The sequence below is a fragment of the Callithrix jacchus genome, chromosome 14 (genome assembly GCF_049354715.1).
Source record: "Callithrix jacchus isolate 240 chromosome 14, calJac240_pri, whole genome shotgun sequence".
NCBI lineage: Eukaryota > Metazoa > Chordata > Mammalia > Primates > Cebidae > Callithrix > Callithrix jacchus.
This window is the reverse complement of record NC_133515.1, coordinates 52,055,097-52,080,169: the sequence shown is the minus strand read 5'-3', so window position 1 is coordinate 52,080,169 and position 25,073 is coordinate 52,055,097. Positions and strand designations below refer to the sequence as shown.

Sequence of the window (25,073 nt, the reverse complement as noted above, 5' to 3'; positions counted from 1 at the left end):
GATTTTCTTTCAAAACATAATATCGCATAGATCAGCATGTACAGGACAAATCAGATAAATGTATTGGCTTTTTGCTTTCCTTTTTAAAATATCATTTGGCTAATACCTTGTATCTGTGTAGCACATTTAAAGCCTATTCACATCTGTTTTTGTATTTTTCTCACAATTTCTTTATAAAGTAAATATAGTAAGCAATGTCAGCATTTAATAGATAAGAAATTAAGACAATTTATTGGCTACATAAATATTCTGATTTCCAGTCATACTTTTTTTTTCTAAGCATAGAAATAAAAATCTTCACAATCTTGGTAAATTTCTTGGTCATTTAATCTATTTGAACCTTGACATAAAAATCAAATTCTTCTTTGTAACTATAAACTAAGTATCACCTCTTAATTTGGTACTGATAGATGATAATATTTCTTAATTTTATTGATGTCTGTCTAACAGACACATAGGAGGGACTCATTAAATATTTATTGAATGAGTGAATAGGATAGTTTTTCTAATAGTGTAGTCAAGATGCAAATTCCAGAGCATGGGACTATATTTCTTAGAGTAGTGTTGCTATATTAATTACTCTAATTACTTTTGGGTAAAAAATTACTTTGGGGTACTTTTGACCTGCATGTTTCTAGATTTTTTTAATACAGAAATTAGCTTTTATTCTATATAGAAACAACAACAATGTGGGCATTTTTAGCATTTTTTCTTTGAGATTAGAGACTTCAATTTAGTGATTATATTTTCATTTCAAGAAATTCTATTTGGCTCTTTTTCATATCTGGTTGATTAAAATAATATATTCTCCCAGCCTGGGCAATGTAGTGAAATCGTTTCTAAAAGAGAAAAACATTAACCAGCATGGTGGCATACACCTGTAGTCCTAGTTGCTCAGCAGGCTGAGGTAGGAGAATAATTTGAATCTAGGGGGTTGAGGCTGAAGTGAGTGGTGATTACACTACTGTATGCCAGCCTGAGTAATAGAATGAGAACCTGTCTCAAAAAATAAAATAGAATAAAATAATTTTTATTTTGTATCTGATTAATCCATTTTGTGAAGTTCTTGCAGGTCTAAATTCTGCTGTTTCTGCCTACCTGTTATCACACATAGTAGCTTTTTAATTTTAGTTTTATTTTTTGAGATGGAGTTTTGCTCTTGTTCCCTATGCTGGAGTGCAATGGCACTATCTCAGTTCATCGCCACCTCCCCCTCCTCGGTTCAAGCGATTCTCCTGACTCAGTTGTAGCTGAGATCATAGGCGTGTGCTACCATGCCTAGCTAATTTTGTATTTTTAGTAGAGATGGGGTTTCTCCATATTGGTCAGGCTGGTGTCTCGAACTCCTGACCTCAGGTGATCCGTCTGCTTTGGCCTCCCAAAGTGCTGGGATTGCAGGTGTGAGCCACCGCGACTGGCCTATTTTTATTTGTTTATTATTTATTTATTTAGAGACAGACTCTCACTCTGTCGCCAGGCTATAGTGAAGTGACACTATCTCAGCTCACTGCAACCTCTGCTTCCTGGGTTCAAACAATTCTGCCTCAGCTTCCCAAGTAGCTGGGATTACAGGCATGCACCATAATGGCTAATTTTTGTATTTTTCGTAGAGACGGAGTTTTACCATGTTGGCCAGGCTGCTCTCGAACCCCTGACCTCAAGTGATGCACCAACCTTGGCCTCCCAAAGTGCTGGGATTACAGGCATGTACCACCTTGCTTGGCCCATAGTAGCTTTTTTATTCCTGCGTTTTATAATTTTGGATTGAGAGCTCATATGATCTCTTTGTTATCATCTAAGTATATTTTTGACTTGTTCATTTTTTGGCTGAGGAGAAAGTTCTGTGAAGGTTACAGTTTCATACAGAAATCTCAATTCCTCTCTGGCTTATATAGCCCTCAGGCATTGTCTTCTGTCTTGTGTAATCAGCAAAATGTATTGATTTTCAACTCCCTCTTTGTTCTTCGCCCTATTGCTTTTTTTGTGAGCTTAGCCATTTATTTAAAAGGATGTATTTATTTAACCTTTCTAAATGTCTTTTAATATTTTTAAAAGAATATTTGTGTACCATGTTCTTAGAAACTAGTGTCTCCAAATACTTTAATTCAGATAGTATTATTGAAGTTATTCTGCATGTATAGATTCAAATATGTAAGTCAAAGTAACACAGCCTTTTTGTATCAATATTTGTCATCATAAAAATATTTGCTAGGCCAGGTGCAGTGGCTCACCCCTGTAATCCCAGCACTTTCAGAGGCCAAGCCAGACAGATTGCTTGAACCCAGGAGTTCCAGGCCAGTCTGGGCAACATGGCAAAACCCTATCTCTACTAAAAAATACAAAAATTAGCTGGGCATCGTGGCGAACACCTGTAATCCCAACTACTTGTGGGATTATAGATGCTGAGCAGGAGGATGGCTTGAGCTCAGGAGGTTGAGGCTGCAGTGAGCCAAGATTCTGCCACTGCACTCCAGCCTGGGTGACAGAGCAAAACCCTGTTTAAAAATGTATATATATGATATTTTTTCTGGGTAAGTGGGTGATGAAGCTTGAAATTCTATCAATAAAAAAAAAATAAAATAAAAAAATTAAAAAAAAAAAAAGAAATTCTATCAATAGCATGCAGAGATTCAGAACATATAAACAAAACTAATTGTAATTCCAGGTCACTGTGACTCAGAAAAGTACAATAGTGACATTTTATATGTTTTTTTTTTTTTTGAGATAGGGTGTTGCTCTGTTACCCAGGCTAAAGTGCAGTAGCATGACCTCATGGGCTCAAGTGATTCTCCCAGCCTCCTGAGTAGCTGGAACAACAGGCATTACTACACCTGACTCCTGTGTGTGTGTGTGTGTGTGTGTGTGTGTGTGTGTGTGTGTAGACAGTCTCATGTGTTGCCCAGTATTGTCTCAAACTCCTGGACTCAAGCCATCACCATACCTCAGCCTCCCAAATTGCTGGGATTACAGGCATGAGCCACTGCACCTGGCCCTTATATATAGTTACTTTAAAGGTAACTTGGAATTTAATCGTTGCTTTCATTTCAAATGCTTTATCAGAAAGAGTGCCATTTAGATCATGAGATTATGATGTTTATTATAATTGTTCGTTTGTTTTTAATAAAAGTCTTCAGGGTGAAACTTTTGATAGAATATACCTCAAAGCAAAAATTAACATAGATGTTTCTGTGTAATTTAAGAGGAACCATTTAACTGGAAAGCCTTTGTGACTATTTGAATTCGGTTATTCAGTTTAATTATTAAATTAGAATTTTGAAAGCTGTGAAAGAAAAATAAGAGAAAAGGAGAGAAATAAGAATGGGAAATGGCTAGTCACAGTGGAAGTAGTGTGAGACAGACCCAGGTGTAGAAACTGGGTCTTTCCACTTAGTACCCTAGAAGTATATTAGAATTTCCCACTCAGTCTGGCTGATTATAGGTAGTGAAACTGACATTACTGAGGTTTAATTTGAATTGACTAAGGGTACTTGTTTTTATTTCTTCTAAAAGATAAAATTGGAGAGAGGACAACTGGATTCTTGAATTATTTGTCATTTCTAATCTTACAGTTATTTCGTAAAATAACCCATAGATAATCCCTGCCCACTTTTTATTCTACTACTGCTCTTAAAGTGCTTTAGCTCTTAATATGATCTTTGTTTAGCATTCAGATACCTACATTTAGGTAGAGGGAGGAGAAGAGGGCAAAATACCTGCATGAAAGTGATAATAAAAATGCCTAAACTCCCAGGGAACAGTGAGGGGAAATTTTGACTACAGTTGCTTCACTTCTGTAATGACTGATCAGAGATGCAAAGCAAAATCAAATCTATATAGTTTTTTGTTGTTTTTTTTTGTTTTGTTTTGTTTTGAGAACGTCTCTCACCGTCACTCAGGCTGGAGTGCAGAGGTGGGATTGCTGCTCACTGCAACCTCTCCAGAAGATTCTAGCAGTTCTTGTGCCTCAGCCTCCTGAGTAGCTGGGATTACAGATGTGTACCAGCACGCCCGGCTAATTTTTGTATTTTTAGTAGAGACAGGGTTTCGCCATGTTGACCAGGCTGGTCTCAAACTCCTGGCTTCGTGTGATCTGCCTCCTAGGCCTCCCAACGTGGTGGGATTACAGGCTTAAGCCACTGTGCCCAGCCCAAATCTATATAGATTTGATGGGCTATTTGATATTGTTAAAATCCTAGGTTTCAGGCCAGGCGTGGTGGCTCACGGTTGTAATCCCAGCATTTTCGGAGGTCGAGGTGGGTGGATCACCTGAAGTCAGGAGTTTGAGACCAGCCTGGCCAACATGATGAAACATTGTCTCTACTAAAAATACAAAAATTAGCCGGGCGCGGTGGCTCACACCTGTAATCCCAGCACTTTGGGAGGCCGAGGCGGGTGGATCACGAGGTCAAGAGATCAAGACTATCCTGGTCAACATGGTGAAACCCCGTCTCTACTAAAAATACAAAAAAAAAATTATCTGGGCATGGTGGCGTGTGCCTGTAATCCCAGCTACTCAGGAGGCTGGGGCAGGAGAATTGCCTGAACCCAGGAGGCGGAGGTTGCGGTGAGCCGAGATCGTGCCATTGCACTCCAGCCTGGGTAACAAGAGAGAAACTTCGTCTCAAAAAAAAAATTTTTTTTTAGCTGAGTGTGGTGGCATGCACCTGTAATCACAGCTACTCTGGAGGTTGAGGCAGGAGAACCGCTTGAACCTGGGAGGCGGAGGTTGCAGTGAGCTGAGATCGTGCCTCTGCACTCCAGCCTGGGTGACAAGAGTGAAATTCCATCTCAACAACAACAACAAAAGAACAGAAAAAAAAATCCTAGGTTAAAATTTCAATATTAGATGTGGAAAAAAGTATGGCACTTGTTCTTCATAAGAACTTAAAATTAGTCTTCTAAATGAAAAATCAGAGCAAATCTTTTATTTGTGTAGCTCATTTAAGGCCTTTTCCTGTTTGCTTACTTGACCTTCAACAGTCTTTTGTTGTTAGATATTATTTTCCCCAGGACCCATGGAGTTTGTGTGACTTCAAGTTAAAAGGGAGAAAAAACCTTATGACCGATGCCTCATAACAAGACAGATTCTCAAGAGAAAAGCATGCAAATTTATTTAATATGAGTTTTACATGACAGGGAAACCTTCAAAAATGAAGACACAGAGACCCAGGGGAAACTATATTTTTTATGCCTAGGTTTGATGAAGAAGGGACAGTTGTTTAGAGGTATGATTGGACAAAAGAGGGGGATGTGATCCTATGGTAATAAACTGAGCATAACTAAGCAAGGCCTTTTTACTCAGATTCTTCTTGGCCTTTCTGTGTAAGATTCTTTCCCTTTGCATATAGGGCAGGACACATGTCACTTTGAGGATCTTCTAGAGAGAGGTCAAAAGAGACCTTTCTGCTTCTAAGCTTTTCTCAGTTTCTTTTAGGTTAAAATACTCAGTATGCCACGGTGCTGTATTTTGAGGTATAGTGTTCTGTGCCCTGACAAGATCATTGTTGATGGGACTTTTACTAGAATTGATTTTTATTAATCCTCAAACCTATTTTCTATTTTTAGAATACTGATTACCCTATCAAATCCTACTAATGAAGAAATACACTGATCATAATGTAGCCACCAAATAAAGCCATTCACTTCGCGGTCCCAGTTGACTGAGAAAGGAGAAGTACATAGGTCAATAGAATATAGACTCCAGAACCATACCCACAGATATATGATCAATTGATTCTCAACCAAGATGATTCAATGAAGAAAGGATATTTCTTTCCAGAAATAGGGTTGGGACAGTTAGACATCTGTCTGTGTTGAGGAGAGGGGGGGACCTTGAACCACATACAAATATTGACTCAAAATGTATCATAAAACTATAAAACCTCTCCAAAATATTTTCTCCTAGTTTCTGGCTTATCTTTCCATTTTCTTAACAGTGTGTTTTGCAGAGCAAAATAAGAAAAAATTTTTGTGATTTGGGGTTAGGCAAATTCTTAGATATAACACCAAAAACATGATCCATAAAAGAAAAGTAATAAATTAGACTTCATCAAAATTAAAAACTTCTGCTGCAATTCAAAGTGACTGCTGAAAGTTACTGCAAGGATAGTGGTTACCTCTATGGATAAGATTGAAGAATGCAATTGGGAAGGAAGGTGCAGGGGCTTCAAAGATAGGGTTATTATAATCTTAAGATAGGTGAAAAGATACTAAAGACCTTTTTGGAGAATGGGAATGCCACTTTCAATCAGTAAATCCAACTATATTATATAGTTTTGTCTAGAGCTGTAATATTGGGGATTTAGGAAAACTTTGCTTTGTATAACAAAGGCAGATATTTTATGTTCTGGTTCTATTTTTACTTTTTCTGCTGTTAACATCAAATTTTTTTGTTTTTGCTTTTTTTGTTTTGTAGAGACAGGGTCTCATTGTGTTTCCCAGGCTGGTCTCAAACTCCTGGGCTCAAGAAATTCTCCTGCCACAGCCTCTCAAAGTGTTGAAGTTATAGGCATGAGCTACCATGCCCAGCCAACATCAAGTTTTAACATGACGTTAACTCTGTGTGTTTTAGGATTTTGTAGAATAAGGAAAGAGGCAAATAAGAGAGATTTGAAGATTTTCATTGAGACAGCCAAAATAAGTTAACAATCTGATAGGAAATAATGTGGCAGAAGAAGTTCTCATTTATTAGGGCCAGGCACTTTATTTGACTTAAGATAATTAGAGCTCAGAAAGTATTAGGAGTAGAAACTCAGGTGGGATATTAATTCAAGGGGACAGAATTGATGCAGGTGGTGGGTAGGGCAAGGACTTAAAGCTGACCAAAAATAAGTAATAATACATATTTCTGGGACCTGAAGGACAAACCCTCACTGGTTGTATTTCTTGGCTGGCAGGCTTATAACAAGAAGTTTCCAAGAAAGACTAAATGTTAGTTTTTTATTTTGCTTTAAGAGAGAGATCATTTCCAAGTTGACTTTGTCTCCTTAGTGTAACATTTGGCAGTTCTTTTGCTAACATTATCACTTGTGGCTGAGATACAAGCTGTTGAATTCAGACTGTAAGCTAAATTGTTGGCTCTCGATTATTCTTGAGATTGGAAATCTTTCTGGCATCAACAATTTAGATCTATCAAAATGTGTTAATAGCAGTATATCTTCAACTTAGAGACATAGATTACTGCAGTATTTCAATTCTGATGCTTATCACTCAAAGTTAGCATAGACCCCATAAGTTAGAGGAACAGTTCCCGAAAAGACTGCCCTCACTTCAAATGCCTGTTGCAAGTTGGGGTTGGGGGTCCAAAGCCGTCTCCATTTCTGACCAACTGGCTGCAAATCGAAGGGATTCCTTCAACCCCCTTAGGCTCTATAATCAGAACAACTCACAGAACTCAGAAAAGCACTATACATTTTGACCCTTGAACAACATGGGTTTGAACTGCACAGATGCACTTACCAGCGAATTTTTTTCCAACAAAAAATAAATAAAAAATATAGTTGACTGGGTGCAGTTGCTCACACTTGTAATCTCAGCACTTTGAGAGGCCAAGGAAAGAGGATTGCTTGAGATCAGGAGTTTGAAGCCAGCTTGTATAACCCTGTCACTAAAAAAAAAGTTTTAAATTAGCCGGGCATGGTGGTACTTTCGTATAATCCCAGTTACTGTGGAGGCTGATGCAGGAGACTCACTTGAGTTCATGAGTTTGAGGTTTCAGTGAGCTGTGATAATGCTACTGTAACCCAACCTGGATGACAGAACAAGACCCTGTCTCTAAAAAGCAAATAAAAGATAAAAGAAAATATATTGTTTGCAGGTTGTGAAATCCATGTATATGTGTTACCAGAAAGGGGTCCTGATCTAGACCCCAAGAGAGGGTTCTTGGATCTCGCAGAAGAAATAATTAAGGATGAGTCCATAGAATAAAGTGAAAACAGGTTTATTAGGAAAGTAAAGGAAAGGCCAGGTGCAGTAGTCTACACCTGTATCCCAGCACTTTGGGAGGCCAAGGTTGGTGGATCAGTGGGGGTCAGGAGTTAAAGACCAGCCTGGTGAACATGGTGAAACCCTGTCACTACCAAAAATACAAAAAATTAGCCAGGTATGGTGGTGCACACCCATAGTCCCAGCTACTTGGGAGGCTGAGACAGGAGAATCACTTGAATCTGGGCTGCGGAGGTTGCAGTGAGCCAAGATTGTGCCATTGCACTCAAGCCTGGATGACAGAACAAGACTCTACCTCAAAAAAAAAAAAGAAAGAAAAAAGTGAAGGAATAAAGAATAAGTACTGCATAGGCAGAGCAGAGGCATGGGCTGTTCAGCTGCTTATTCTTATTGTTATTTCTCGGTTATATGTTAACAAGGGGTGGATTATTCATGAGTTTTTCCAGGAAAGGGGTGGGGAATTCCTGTAACTGAGGCTTCCTCCCCTTTTACCATATATGGTAATTTCCTGATGTTGCCATGGCCTTTGTAAACTGTCTGCTGGTAAGAGTGTCTTTTAGCATGCTAATGCATTATAATTAACACATAATGAGCAGTGAGGACAACCAGAGGTCATTTTTGTCACCATCTTGGTTTCAGAGGGATTTGGCCAGTTTCTTTACCACATGTTATTTTATCAGCAAGGTCTTTGTGACCTGTATCTTGTGCTGACCTTCTGTTTCATCTTGTGACTAAGAGTACCTTAACTTCCTGGGAATGCAGCCTTGTAGACCTCAGCCTTATTTATCCAGACCCTATTCAAGATGGAGTCACTTTGGTTCAAATGCCTCTGACATATGGAAGGGCCAGTTGTACTTATGATTACAGTTTAGTTATAAACTATTGCGTTCCATTAACTGGAAAACTTTTAAAAAGTAAAAAAAAATATTGTAAAAATAAACTCTTATAAACCAAACATAAAATCCTAAGCCTCCCTCACCCCACAGTCAACTGAGCAGACCCTCTTTTGGCCAAGAGGACCCCAGAGCAACTTGGAAAAACTGAATTCCCGGCCATGATAGGAAGGAAGGTTGAACACACCTCATTATACCCCCTCCCTTTTGGAGCTTAGACACAACTGATTAGCATTAAGTTTAAAATAGAGATCATAAGACTGACAAAACAGAATCTTTATGGCAGTAAGATACCAAATTATTTATAATTTGGCCATGCAAGGCAAGTGTTAAGTCATACCCTCAAACCATAAAATCTTGTTAAATAGGTTTTTTTAAAAAAAATTCACCTGCATAATGTGGCTTACTTTCCAACCTCACTCTAGTATAGTATCACATGACAGATAGTAGACCCTGAAGAAAATAAAAAATATATATATATTCTTCTATAAGCCACCTCCCCATGCTGCTGATAGTGACATGAGGCAGACAAATTCCTAGGTAGACAGGGGCGGGTCCCTGGTGAAACCCAACCTTCAAACCAAAGACAAATTGAAGCCTGAAAACCAAGTTGCCCGTCCTGACCAGAGTGAGAACTCCTCAGTGCCTTTTAGCCAATCAATTGGTGCTTTTTCCAGGCCCACCCATGGACCAGTTAGCATTCACTCCCCCATTCTGAGCCCATAAAAACCCTCGACTCAGCCACACATTGGGACTACATGCCTTCAGGTAGGGGCTCCCCACTTCAGGTGCCCTCTCTGCTGAGAGCTGTTCTATTGTTCAGTAAAACTTTTCTCCACTTTGCTCACTCTCCAGTTCTCCACATAACCTCATTGTTCTTGGATGTGGGACAAGAACCTGGGGCCTGCTGAATGGTGGGTGTGAAAATCACTGTAACATGTTCCTGGCTTGCTGACTAAGCTGCAGGCAGTGACATGGTCTTGTTTACTAGACCACAGTAGTGAAAGAGTGGCAACCCTTCTGTTTCCTTGGGGCTCCATGTTTGCTGACATCTCTTGAGTTTTTGGATACCACCACATTCCCCGTATCTAGATGCTGGTGCCCAAGGTGGACGCCCCTTGAGGCACACCTGGTCCAGCCATAGCCTTGTATGGAGCTTGTGCCTGTGCCAGTGTCTGGTGCTGCCCACCTGGTTATACACCGTGAATGGACCCTGCGCTTACTCGCTTACATACCCCTTGCCACTCCATGTCTAGCTCACCTGTGGTGGGCATGGGATCTGGCCTGGCAGTGCTAGCTGAGTGTAGTCCACCAAATCAAGTGGGGAGAGCAAGCCCAGTGGCAAGCCCAGCTGGCAGAGTGGCATTGAAAGAATTCTGTGTCATTCCCCTGTATGGACTGCCAGATGGGTTTTCGCCCAGCAACACAAGCAGGAAACAGACCCGCAATGTATTTCTTTGACATATTTTCAGATGGCTGCCACAGTGCTAACCGATTGAAATGGCCCTGCAAAGCCATCTTTTGTGGGGGGAAATTTGCATTTGTAGAGAATCTCTGTTAATACAACTGGGCCTTCCCCTTCTAGGCATTTCCTGCATCTGGGAGAGATTTAACTGAGAGTCTGATGCCTTTTAGTTCTAAAAGAGACATTTATCATCCATTTTCTCTCAGGGCTGCTACTTATGAGGCTTCATCTACAAAACAAGAACTTTGACCTCCACCATCCCCTTATCTTAACCTAAGCATTCCTTACTACCAACCTCAAGTCTTTGGACAATAGCTTTACTCTGTCAACCAACTGTCAACTAAAAAATTCCTAAAATCCACCCATGAGATGTAAGCCCTCACTTCAAAATATCTTGCCTTTTTGGACTGAACCTTACATTTAATTTCCATCTCCCTAAAATGTTTAAAACCAAACTTTAACCCGACTGCCTTGGGCATACTTTCTCAGGATGTCTTGAGACTGTACCCTGGGCCATAGTCACTCAAATTAGCCCAGAATAAACCTTTTTATTTTTATTTATTTATTTATGATGGAGTTTTGCTCTTGTTGCCCAGGTTGGAGTGCAGTGGTGTGATCTCAGGTCACTGCAACCTCTACCTCCCAGGTTCAAGTGATTCTCCTGCCTCAGCCTCCTGAGAAGCTGGGATTACAGGCGCTGCCACCATGCCTGGCTAATTTCTGTATTTTTAGTACAGATGGGGTTTCACCATGTTAGCCAGGCTGGTCTTGAACCTCTGACCTCAGGTGCTCCACCCTCCTCAGCCTCCCAAAGTGTTGGGATTACAGGTGTGAGCCACTGCATCCAGCTAGAATACCTCTCTTTAAAATACAGAGTTTGCTTTTCTCTCAACACTGTACAAATTAGGGCCAGCCAAATGAGGAAACACGTAGGGTGAAGTCTAGAAGGATTCCGAACACAGAGCTTCCATGCACTCTTCATTTGGAATCTGGGCACATCACCCTTCCATCACATCAATGTGTTAATTAACCAGGAAGCTCCATTGAGACTCTCATGTCCAAAGATTTTATTGCGGTTTCATTACATAGGCATGACTGATCGAAGGTTGGCCACATGATTGAACTCAGTCTTCAGCCCTCCTCTGTCTTGAGGTTGGGCTAATATTAAGTGGCTCAAAGCCCCAGTCCTGTAATCATATGGTTGGTCCTTCTGGCTTGGCTCACCCCTCATCCTGAGTTATCTCATTAGCATAAGCTCCCTGGGGGCCTACAATCAGTTGCCTCATTAGTTTAAACTACATGGGCCCACCATGAATAGCATACACACTCCTAATCAATTGGAAAGTTCCAAGGGTTTAGATGCTTTCTACCAGGAAACTGAGACAAACCAGTCAAATTCTGTATTATACAACATTCTGAAAACCGAGGAGGCTAAACAGTATTCAGGGTTTCTGCTTTCTGTGTTTGGCATTGTCTCTCAACAGCTGTATCTAGTTTGTCTCCTCTATCTTGTATATTATCCTTTTCTCAACACAGGAAAAACCAAGAACTGGTGAAACCATAACTAGGCATTACCTTCCATTCTCACCAAGTCTTTGGAGCTTCTAGCAGGGGATCTATTAATACCTTTGCCACTTGTCCCTTCCCTCTTAGTCATTAAGGAATAGATTGCAAGCTGATGGCTTACAAATTTAGATTGACAGATGTTCATTTGATGCTCATTTGTGTGTGTGTGTGTGTGTGTGTGTGTGTGTGTGTGTGTGTGTGTTTTAAGACACAGTCTCACTCTTGTTGCTCGGGCTGGAGTGCAATGGCACGATATCAGCTCACTTCAACCTCTGCCTCCCAGGTTCAAGCAGTTCTCCTGCCTCAGCCTCCTAAGTAGCTGGAACTACAAGCACACAACACACCTGGCTAATTTTTGTATTTTTAGTAGAGGTAAGGTTTCACCACATAGGCCAAGCTGGTCTCTAACTCGTGACCTCAGGTGATCCGCCTGCCTTGGCCTCCCAAAGTGCTAGGATTACAGGCGTGAGCCATCGCGCCTGGCCTGGGGCACGTTTTTTTAAAAACTTCAATTACATGTCAGTTTTCAAAAAAACAGAATTCACATTAATGTGAACTTTCTGACTTCTCTTTAAAAAAAAATTAAAAACATCACTAGGCTTATGTTTCTCTATAGCAGTTTGGCTAAGGTGGAATAATGGCTGTTCCCTTTTAAAGGCAATTTAGAATGTCTCCAGTTTATCACAGTCCTTACCCCCCACATCCTTACTCCTGTCCTGCAACTTGATCTTTAAGAAATCTCTGAGTTTAGGAGAAAAATTTTAAAAACACATCTATAATGTATAGAGGCTCTGGCTAGAGCCTCTTATTTATGCTGTCTCAATTATCTCTGGATATAATCATATGAGGTAAGCATTGTAACTCCTGTTTTGTTGTTGAACAGAATGAAACTGGATACATGAGTTTCACAAATGAATTTCCCAAGGCTTCATAATTCATGAAGAACTAGAACTCAAATCCCATTAATAGTTCTGCTACTCTGGCCCCAGACCTCTGGCTCCCAGCCCCATTCTGAGAGCTACAACTCACAGTTCAAACACTAACAACACATGTTTTAAGTGTGTGGCACCACTTCTTGCTCCGTGTAGCAGCTCAGTAAATGCTAACTGACATAAAAATTAAGCAAATTTGTATGAACCATATGTTGTCACATGATTTGGAAGTCGTAGAGAAAGATGTTTTCCAGCAGAATTGCTAGAATATCTCAGTTTGAGACCACTCTGTTGTAAGTTCCCTAGACCTTTTCCTCTCAATTCTGTAGGGGGAGAATATAATAAAGGGAATGGAAAAGACATTGCTGTTGCAATATTCCTTTCCCAATGTCTTAGCCACTTGGATGCATTTGGGAGCTTTGCAAAAGGGCTTGACTTCTCTTTTTCTCTGACTCTGCCTTACCGGTGCAAAGTCTTATTATTTCATACCTCAACAGATCAGTAATTTGTTGATTGCTTACTATGTTTAAAACACTATGTAGGCTGGGCATGGTGGCTCATGCCTATAATCCCAGCACTTTGGGAGGCTGAGGTGGGCAGATAACAAGGTCAGAAGTTCAAGACCAGTCTGGCCAACATAGTGAAACCCAGCCTCTACCAAAAATACAAAAATTAGCTGAGCGTGGTGGTGTGCACCTGTAATCCCAGCTACTTGGGAGGCTGAGGCAGGAGAATCACTTGAACCTGGGAGGCGGAGGTTGCAGTGAGCCGAGATCATGCCATCGTACTCCAACCTGGGTGACAGTGCAAGACTACATCTCAAAAAACAAAACAAAACAAAAAATGAAGAAAAAGAACACTGTGTAGATGCAATAATGAATTAGATTCCTATGGAAGAAAAGAGCTGCGATGTACATATATTGTCCTTGTTGGGAAAGAATGATTTCCAGGAGAGTGGACAGATAAAGTGCTGAGCGGGACCAAGATGAGGCAAGAGGTGGTGAGGTTAGCATCTCAGAGGGATGCATAAAAGAGGTTGTCTTTGGCCTAAGCCTGGAAAAAAAAGATAGATATGAGACAACAGAGATGGGAAAGAGGTCAAGTTGAAAGAGTGGTGAAAACAAAGGAAAGGAATGAGAAGGCAGGGGCACATCCCAAGACAAACAGGTTGCTTATTGACTATTTATTAAGAGTATTTAGGCCAGGCACAGTGGCTCCTGCCTGTAATTCCAGCACTTTGGAAGGCCAACAAGAGAGAATCATTTGAGCCCAGGAGTTTGAGATCAGCCTGAGTAACAAGGTGAGACCCTGTCTCCATAAAAAATAAAAAACTGGGCCGGGTGCCGTGGCTCAAGCCTGTAATCCCAGCACTTTGGGAGGCCGAGGCGGGTGGATCACGAGGTCAAGAGATCGAGACCATCCTGGTCAACATGGTGAAATCCCGTCTCTACTAAAAATACAAAAAATTAGCTGGGCATGGTGGCGCGTGCCTGTAATCCCAGCTACTCAGGAGGCTGAGGCAGGAGAATTGCCTGAACCCAGGAGGCGGAGGTTGCGGTGAGCCGAGATCGCGCCATTGCACTCCATCCTGGGTAACGAGCGAAACTCCGTCCCAAAAATAAATAAATAAATAAATAAATAAAAATTAAAAACTGGCCTGGTGTGGTGACTCATACCTGTGGCTCTGACTACTTGGGAGGCTGACATGGCTAGATGTCTTGAGCCTGGAAGGTTGAGGCTGCAGTGAGCTATGATTGCACCACTGCTCTCCAGCTTTGGTGACAGAATGAGACCCTGTCTCAAAAAGAAAAGATTATTAGAAGGGAAAGATTGATGTAACTTGGCAGAGTCAAATGGAAGGTGTAGAGGCTAAAGAACTTCATCTTCACAGTTAACCCCCATGTTGACTTCTGATTAACTGGTTCTGGGAATGCCTCTGAGATTTTCAGTTTATCTGTTGTTTCTTGTGGAATTATAAATCCTGTCCTTAGGTTAAATCAACCGTGATAAACTCATACTTCCATAAATCGTGCTCTTAGATCAAATTTCTACCCATTTCCGCTGAGGCATATATACCCTTTTCCTGTGGTATGTAATCACTGTGTCTGGGAGGTAATGACACGGAGATCTACCTATCATGCAGTCGCCTGTAAGCTTCTGTCTATAAGTTACTCAATAAAATCACAAGCTGGACTTGTCTGCCTGCTTACTTGGTTTCTCAGCTCCTTTTGCATTTGGGGGTTGCTTTGCATATATGATCCTTTCACAAAACAGAAGGGCTAGGTATTTTAAGTTAAGGAGCTGGTTGGATTTGATCTGAAAGTTTAGAAGACTAAATGAAGAAGTAAAATAGTGGTAGGTATATTTTAGAGAGCGAATATGTTTATAGTAAGTAATTGAATTCTGGACTCACATGGTCTAGATATATATAGATATCTAGAGAGCTATACGTAGAGATCTATATAGATCTAGATAGATAAGATCTGTAGATCTATAGATAGAGATCTACATATATCTGGGTCATGTGGGGCCAGAGTTCAGTTACTTACTAAAAACAGATTTGTTCTGTTTATTTAACTTGGTTTACAATAAGAAAGAAATATTATTTATTGTTCTAGTTTGCAGTAAACTCACACGTTTATTTTGTTGGGTATACTTGTTAGAATTAATATTATGAAAGGAACAAATAGTGAATTTTAAACACAGGGTTAACCAAATCAGTTTCCTCTTTCTATTTTGAGAAGTGACTGATGAAAGATTAAACAATTCAGCTGAAGATATTTTTATCTCTCACATTGGGATTTTTCTAGAGTCTGCCAACTAGAGTTAACATTGTTATGCATGTCACAGGCAACTTGTATAGCCTCCCACACATCTTTATTGTCATACTTTACTTCATACTATGGACAGGATTTTTTGATTTTTTAAGATGGAGTTTTGCTCTTGTTGCCCAGTCTGGAGTACAACGGCACGATCTTGGCTCACTGCAACCACCACCTCCTGGGTTCAAGCAATTCTGCCCCAGCCTTCTGAGTAGCTGGGATTACAGGCATGTGCCACCATGCCTGGCTAGTTTTGTATTTTTAGTAGAGACATGGTTCTCCATGTTGGTCAGGCTGGTCTCACTCTCGACCTCAGGTGATCCACCTGCCTCAGCCTCCCAAAGTGCTGGGATTACAGGTGTGAGCCACCTAACTACAGGATCTACTTATATTTCTCTTTCTTCTATGAGATTGCAAATTTTAGGCAGGACAGGGATCTAATCTTTGTAACAAAACGAGTCAAATTCTGTAAATATTTTAAGAGATTTATAACTAAATATATTTATTCTGAGCCAAATATGAGTGGCGATGGCCTATTCACAGCCCTCAGGAGATCCTGAGAACCCAGGGTGGTCAGGGTACAGCTTGGTTTCTACATTTTAGGGAGACATGAAGCTTCAGTGAAGTTTTTTTTTTTTTTTTTTTTTTTTTTTGAGATGGAGTTTCGCTCTTGTTGCCCAGGCTGGAGTGCAGTGATGCGATCTCAGCTCATTGCATCTTCTGTCTCCTGGGCTCAAGTGATTCTCCTGCCTCAGTTTCTCGAGTAGCTGGGATTACAGGCATGCGCCACCATGTCAGGTTACTTTTGTATTTTTAGTAGAGACAGGGTTTTTCCATGTCTCTGCTAAAACAGTTTGAAGGCTGGTATTCGAACTCCTGACCTCAGGTGATCTACTTGCCTCAGCCTCCTGATGAAATACATTTAAGAAATACATTAATTTGGCCCAGAAAGGTGGGACAACTTGAAGTGGGATGGGGGCTTCCAGCTTTAGGTAGGTAGATTTTTAAATTTTCTGTTTGATAATTGATTGAGTTTATCTAAAGACCTGAGATCAACATAAAAGAATGTCTGGGTTAAGATAAAGTATTGTGGAGACCTAACTTCTTATTACAGAGGAAGCCTTTACATGGTGGGCTTTAGAGAGAATAGGCTATAAAACATTTCTTTTCAGACTTAAAGTCTGTGTTGATGTTAATGCCAGAGAGGTATAATGAGCCATGGTTGACCCCCATTTCCCATCATATCCTGAACCAGTCTTCAGGTTCAATTTTAAAAGTGGCTTGTTACAGGAAAGGGGTCCTGATACAGACCCCGAGAGAGGATTCTCGTGCACAAGAAGGAATTCAAGGTGAGTCCACAGTGCAAAGTAAAAGCAAATTTATTAAGAATGTAAAGTAGTGAAAGTACAGCTACTCCATAGACAGAATAGGGGGTTCCTGAAAGAGGAGGAATGTGTCCACCCTCCATACGGTGCTTGTTTACACACAGGATAAAAAGATCATGGGGAGATGTGCTCTGCTACAAGGGTTTGTGGTAAAAGATTAATTTTCTTAATTACTATATTTTTAAAGAATCAATATTATTATATTTAAAGCAAAATTAGGAATGCCTTTGTTCTCCATATATTGGGATATTAAGACACCCCCAAGTCTGGATCTGTTTAGTATACATTATCAATCTGTTCCCTTAACTGTAAACATCTAGAGGCTAGATGCTGGGAATGCAGCCCTGCAAGTCCCAACTTCATTTTCCTAGCCCTCACTCAAGGTGGAGTTGCTCTTGTTTGAACACCTCTGACACCCTGGCTGAGGAGGAAGTCTATTCAGATGTTGGAGGGGTGTTAGAATTTTATTTTCGGTTTACATCTTATTTTGTGTTTTTTGGGTAGCGTAGTGAATGGACATAGTACATACTTAGAAACAAACCATTTTTCCTTCAGACTTTATTCTTGGAGACATCACTTAAAAAAAGATCTTTGCAAGGCCAAGGCAAAATTCTCTCTGATGTTGTCTGTCAGATGTCAACAGAAAAAAAAATGGATTGAACTGGAAATTCACTGAGATTGATACATGGAGCTTTTATGCAACATTTAAATAAATAGGTAGAAGTGGAATATGAAGCACTGAAAAGTATTATCTCTGATATAATCTTTACAAAACATCTGAATATAATCTTTCCAAAAGTTAGTACCTTAAAGAATTATACTTCCTGGAAAATGTAAACAGTTTTACACCTCAGATTTCCTTCTGTAGTAATGGCTGGCATTCTGTGTGATTTGCTCTTGTACCTACGTATGATATGAATAATATAAACAACATATTTCCAAAGAATGTCCATAAAGAAAACCAGAATGAAGATGAAGACTTGGGCCAGGAGTAGTGGCTCATGCCTGTAATCCCAGTACTTTGGGAAGCTGAGGCAGGAGAATGGTTTTGAGCCCGAGAGTTTGAGAGCAGCCTGGGCAACATAAAGAGACCCTGTCTCTACAAAAAAATAAAAATAAAAAGAAGAGATGAATACTAGCACTGTGCCTGCCTTATTCACTGCTCTGTCCCTAGTACCCAGTAGAGTTGGCTCAAAATAAGTATTCTTTGAGTATGTGGATAACCTGTATACTTGGTGTTTGTTAATTGGTGTCTGAGATGTACATTTGAGCCATGTTGATGTTAGAGGAGAAATCACTGAGGAAGTTGTTGAATGCAGTTTACTTCCAGCAGAGGAACAGGAGTTCATAGGGTCCCAATTCTCGGTCACTAAGTGAGTCACTTAAGTGAGATGAAGAACTAAGTGAGTCACTAAGTGAGATAAAGAACTCTTATCTCAAGTAAATTTTATTTGTCAAGCTCCTTTTAAAAAATTGCAAAAGAATACATACTCATAAAACTACTAAAAAATAAAAATATATGCAAAACTTAAGATATTCCCCAATTTTACCAATAGTAGTTTTCTTTGACATAATTTCTTTTGCAAATACAAACTTAATGATACTTACTGAGTTTTGGGTGATAGTTGGAATTTTTTACCAAAATTGGCTATATTATGTATATTAGGCAAGTTGCTTTACTGCTAAATAGATCATGGGCAACTCTCCAACTCACAAGTATAACATTGTTTCTTCTTTAATAGCTGCGTAATACTCATTCCATATTCTAGGCAAGATTCTGTTAATGACATTTAAGATGTTTTTACTTCGTTGTTTTTATTGGTGTTTTTGCTACTACAAACCAGCAACAAAAAAAGAAAAAAAATCCTTGTATATGTATATATACCCTTATATACTGGTGCTTTTGTTTCTATAAGAGAATCCTAAAATTAGGTTTGTGTTGCAAAGGTTATGCATGTGTTAATTTTTAATAGCTACTGCTGGATCACTTTCCAGAAGGTTGTAATAGGTTCACACTTCTGACCAGCAACATATCAGATTGTTCCTTTGTCTACATCTCTACCATACCTGAATGTTACCCCTCTAGTTTTTCTCAATCTAGATTTTTTTTTTAATGATATCTATCCGCTTGTTGCTTTACTGTTCATTTCCTTGTCCACCAGTGATTTTCAATCTGTTGTCATGTCTACTAGCTATCCAGATTTCCTCTTACTAATTGCCTGCGCACATCCTACACCTGCTTTTTCTTTTGGATTATTTATGATTTCCTTATCAATTTATGAAAGCTTTTTGAATTATAGGAATTTAAAATCTATCATGTATTATAGCTTATTGCTTTCTCACTTTGTTAATTTTTTTCTTCAGAAAAATTTCAGTTTGTGTGTATTCAAATATGTCAATCTTATGCTTTATTTAAGATTTCCTGCTTTTGTTAGATCTCTAAAATTATTCTCCTGTTTTGGGTTTTTCTGTTTGTTTTTGGCATTAACATTAACTTTGTAACCCACTAGGAATTTGTATAGAGTATAAGTCAGGAATCTAATGTCCCTTTTCTGGTAATTAGAAAAGTGTCATTAAAATGTATATACCGCATTTATCATTGGACCACAGAGGTAATGTTGTATGCATTAATTTGACATTTATCACTGGATGGTTAGGGATTAGATAAAGTACCTCTTTCACCTGAAAAGTGATCAAATTACAAAAGCTTATACACATTTCTGATTTGTAATGCTGAATTTTTTATGTCTCTGTCATGCTGAAAAATAGAACATAGACTTTTTCCAGTTCTAAATGCATATATACTTTGCTGATAACTGAACCAGAAGCTTTTAAATATTCTCATACTTCATTGTTTCTGTATCCCTTCGATTTCTGTTAATTTGAAGCAGCGAAACCTTAGGAACATTCAACTGGTAATCCTGGCACCAGCATGGACTAGGAGCTGCTAGAGGACCTAGAGCCAGGTTGTCTCCCACACCTCTGTCCTTCCATTAGATGCTGCGCCCCATGCTCTGTGGGCAGGGACTAGCTCTCCCAGCCAAGTTGTAAGCTTTCATTTCTTTGCTTCTGTCTCTGTCCAGCTTTGCGATCATGTGTAACCAAAACAGTTTAAATTTTAGGCTGTCTCACACATTTTTTTTAATTTTGAACACAGGTTGGTTGGTTTTATGCTTTAGCTCTTTGAATAGGTAACATATATGCACATGTAAAAAAATTTTAAAAAGTAGAAAACCATATACAGTTAAAAAAAAAACACAAAACACACAAAAAAACCCACAAAAAAACAAGTTTCCTTCCCTTCCTTGATATCAGCTATCCAATTTCCCTTTTTAGCATCTCCCATTTTTAGGAGACATCTTTGTTAAATGTGGCCAGGCGTGGTAGCTCATACCTGTAATTCTAGCACTTTGAGAGGCTGAGGCACGAAGAGGGCTTGAGCCTAGGAGTTTGAGACTGGCCTGGGCAACCTACTGAGACCCAATCTCTACAAAAAAATTAAAAATTAGCTAGGTATTGTGGCATATGCCTGTAGTCCCATCTACTCCAGCGCCTAAGGTGGGAGGTTTGTTTGAGCCTAGGAGGTTGAGGTTGCGGTGAGCCATGATTGTGCTACTGCATTCCAGCCAGTTGACAGAATAAAACTGTCTCAATTGGAAAAAAAAACTGGATAATAAATATTTCAGGCTTTATATGCCACACTGCCTCTGTCGCAGCTATGCAACTTTGCCATTGTAGCCTGAAAGTAGCCACAGATCATGTAAAAATGAATGAGCCTTACTATATTCTGATAAAGCTTTAACGAAGAAGATAGGAGCAAGCCAGACTTGGCCCATGGGCTGAAGTTTGCCACAAATTTCTGATCTAGAATAGTCCTACTCATCCACAATAGTCTTTTCTCTTTGTCTCTCTCTTTCTCCCTCTCTCTCTTTTGACGTGTCTAAGTCAGTTATTCTTATAGAATGCCTTACTTCCTACTTACTCATTTGTTATTCAACTTTTTTTGTTCCTGTGTTTCCTGTAGGATGAAAGGTCAGTCTAGAGATTTCATTAGAATCACATTAAATATTGTTGGCAAGAGTTGTTTGTAGGTGATTTTTTAAATCAAGTTTTGCCCAACAGGCAGGAGGAAAGATTCTTAGAGTATGGAGATTTATGGATAATACCTAAATGTATAAGGGATCTAACAGCTAAGAAAGGTGTGACTAAAACAAAGAGAGTGACAGAAAATATTCTTAGGTCCTAGGGACTAGAAGAATTTTAGTTTTCATGAAGCCGTTCCTGTCTGTTGACCACTCATTAACAAACGCATTGCACTCAGAGTACTTAGTCTGATTGGCTACTGAAATTCTGGCCTTTAAAAAATTGAATTAAACATCTTTCTGTTTTATCCTAAATAAAGCATTTCTTAAAACTTTGGTTCCTGGGTTGTTTTTGTGTTGTTTTGTTTTTCTTCATAGGGTCAGCTCTAAACACAACTTCCATTGTCGTAAGTCAGGGGAGGAGATGATTACACAATGATTCTCAAGTTGATATAAAATATAGTTGACATTTGAGCAACAAAGGGGTTAAGGGACACCAACTCCCCCATGCCCAGCATAGCAAAAAATCTACATAGAATTTTGACTCCCCAGAAACTTAACTGCAATAATACAGAAGTAGTTAGGTTCTAATCAGAAGCCTTACATAAACAGATGATTAACACATAGCTTTTGTGTGTTATGTATTATATACTATATTATAGTAAAGTGAGCTAAAGAAAATGTTATTAAGAAAACATAAAGAAGAGAAAATATATTTACTATTCATTAAGTGGAGGTAGATCATCATAAAGCTCTACATCCTCATCTTTCACATTGAGGAGGAAGAAGGGTTGATCTTGCTGTTGTAGGGGTGAGAGAGGGGCAGACAAATTTGTGTGTAAATGGACCCCTGCAGTTCAAACTCATATTGTTCAAGGGTCAAATTCTGTTTTGTGACTTCTCAAAAAGGCTCATTTGGTCATTTTTGTAATCAGGTAAAAATATGTCACCATCAGTTGCTTTCTGAATGGTTTTTTGTTCCCTACATGGGGACTATTATTTTTATAACACGTCTTATCTTAGTAGCATTCTTTTAAATGCTCTACATACACTCCATAACTGTTATAACTGGCCTATATCTAGATTAGACAGCCAAAACTTAAATTTAAAGTGTTGTTTTGTTTTTTTTTTTGGTATCCTTTTCCAAGCACAGTCAGTAGGGAAACCTAAGTAGGAAAAATGACATCAAAATAATTCCACTAGTCACCTGCCAGAAAACAAAAGAAAAAGGAATAAGCCTACTGATCATTGATAATTAGGACCTTTTATCTGTGCAGTTAAAAGAGCTATAAGAACATTATTTCTTAATTCTCAAATGGCCCTCTGAAGTGAGCAGGCAAATAACTATAACCCTAATTACAGAAGTAGTTTGTGGTCTTTAAGAGGTTAGAAATCTTCTTCACATAGAGTTAAAAGCAAAGGTGGGGACAGATTTTAAAAACTGTATCTGAATCTTTCTAGACCACTCTAAGTCCACAGTTGCTGCTTTTAGAACTATAAGGATTTTTCCAATTTGAAATTTTTTCTCATCAAAAGGTATAAACATGACTGGGCATGGTGGCTCATGCCTATATTGCCAAAACTTTGGGTGGCCAAGGTGAGAGGATCATTTGAGCCTAGGAGTTGGAGACCAGCATGGGCAATGTGGTGAGACTCCTTGTCTCTACAAAAAAATTTTAAGAAAATGAGCCAGGCATGGTGGCACACACCTAGTCCCATTTACTGAGGAGGGAAAGGGGGTGTGGGGGTTGAGGTGGGAGAAGTGCTTGAACCCAGGAGGTGGAGGTTGCAGTGAGCCACGATCACAGTGCTGCACTCCAGCCTGGGATACAGAGCAAGATGCTGTCTCAAAAAAGAAAAAAGATAAAACATGAAATCAAAATTTCTCTTCTGTTCCTGTTAGTGCCTTTCATGTTTGACTAAGCATTTCTGGTAGGTGCTTAATAAATACTTAATGATGATGGTCCTTCTCATCAAAAATATTTAAGACTTTACAAAAAACAATGGATACTTTGCCATTTATTATTTATAACCTAAATGTCCTTAGTGTGAATAGTGCTCTGTTCTTAAATGTTCTCCAGAACTAGACAGTGTACCTAGGATCCAAAACTTATTTTGGGTACAGATTACTTACATTGTTAACTCTTTGATAAAGACAATTTCTACATGTAAAACAGCAATCTAATATTGGAAGAATTTCTTTTTTGTATTTTATTTCGAGACAAGTCTCCCTCTGTTGCCTAGGCTGGAGTGCAGTGGCACAATCTCAGCTCACTGCAGCCTCTGCCTCCCAAGTAGGGATTACAAGCATATGCCACCACACCCTGCTCATTTTTGTGTTTTTAGTAGAGATGGAGTTTAGCCATGTAGGCCAGACTGGTCTTGAACTGCTGACCTCAAGTGATCCTCCTGCTTTGGCCTCCCAAAGTCCTGGGATTATAGGCATAAGCCACTGCACCCGGCCTAATATTAGAGAAGAATTTCTGAATAATGTTATACAAATAGCAAAATGTGTTTTTAAAGCTTCATTAAAAACCTTGATAAATTTCATAAAAATTCCTTCTGATGCATCCACCATATGTTAGTAGGGAGTTAATATCTCCTTCATTGATGTCTTCCTCAGTGCTTTATTACTTGTCTTAAAAATACACTTCCATTCAAAATTATTGAATGGTAATATATGTTGGTCTTTCTGAAATTCTTAATAATTTTTTTTCACATACGCTAAAGTTTTAATGATTTGGAAGTAGAGTCATCAGGGTCATGGCTGCTTCAGGATTTATCAAAGAAAGGGCTGAATGCAAATGGAGGATAGATAACAAATCCTTATATTAGAAAACTCAACTTGGCATACTTGTAGAAAAACAGGACCCAATGTTTTTCTCTTCTGCGATAAAGGTGTTTTCCTCATTAAAAACCTTAATAAATTTCATAAAAATTCCTTCTGATGCATTTACCATATGTTAGCAGGGAGTTAATATCTGTGTTTTCTAATGAGAAATTGGAGACTCTTTGCCTTAACCTCAAAATTCATTAAAATGTAGTCTATACTCACTGTCTCTACTTTTTTACTTCCCATTAATCCTGAGTAAGGGGTAAACATTTTCTTCCTCAAACTGTTTTTCTTAAACTGTTCTGGCAAGGTCATGTATAACATTTTAACTACCAGAGTCCACATCGTCTTTTATTTTTCATTTCAATTCACTTATATTTGAAACTTTAGCCTCTCCTTTCTCCTTTGACTTTGACACTGCTCTCTCCTGTTTTGCCTTCCTTTCTTTTTTTCTGTCTCCCTTCATTGATGTCTTCCTCAGTGCTTCATTACTTGTCTTAAAAATACACTTCCAGCCTTAGCTTTCTTCTCTGTGCTTTCACTTGAAAATCATATCCACCCTCCACCTCCCACTACCTTTGCTTTTAATTCTTTGTGAGCTGCTTCCAAATTGATGTCTTTAGCTCTCCCTTTTTCTCAAAAACTCAGATCTTCATGTTTTAACTGCATCGTAAGCACTGCTGCATAAATGTACTGTAGGCACTTCAGCTCAGTATGACGTTTTTACTTCAAGTATGTTTTTTCCTCTCATTTCTCATTTCAGTTAATGGCATTGCCATCAAACTTATAACCCAGGCCGGAAATAAAAGTAGTCTTCATTACCTTTCTCTCCCTCATCTACAGTCAGTTTGGTTACCTAGTCCTATATGTCTGCAGTATTTTGTGTACCTATCCATTTACTTCCAGGGCCACTAACCTAGATCAAGTCCTCTTTTCCTGGTTTCTAATCATTTACCTCTAGTCCTTCATGATGCTTTTTAAAATATATACCTGACCATTTGATTCTTCTTTAAGGGTGTTGACAAAAAGAGTCAAACACTGTAAAATATTTGAAGAGATTTATTCTGAGCCAAATATGAGTGACCATGGCCTGTGACACAGCCCTCAGGAGGTCCTGAGAACATCTGCCCAAGGTGGTTGGGGCACAGCTT

At 39.2% G+C, this 25,073-nt stretch overlaps 1 protein-coding gene across 10 annotated transcripts in view; it reads left to right on the top strand.

The window, feature by feature from the left end:
- COMMD1 (copper metabolism domain containing 1) overlaps positions 1–25,073 on the top strand; it is a 300,356-nt gene that overhangs the window by 158,484 nt on the left and 116,799 nt on the right. The window contains exon 3 of one of the 10 annotated variants that reach the window (XM_054244922.2): positions 1,611–24,997. The exons of the other annotated variants lie outside the window; for them this stretch is intronic. Within the exon in view, the coding sequence (XP_054100897.2) occupies positions 1,611–1,655 (45 nt within the window). The 3' untranslated portion in view covers positions 1,656–24,997. Of the gene's footprint in view, positions 1–1,610; positions 24,998–25,073 lie in introns of those variants that run through there. 10 annotated transcript variants of the gene reach the window in all.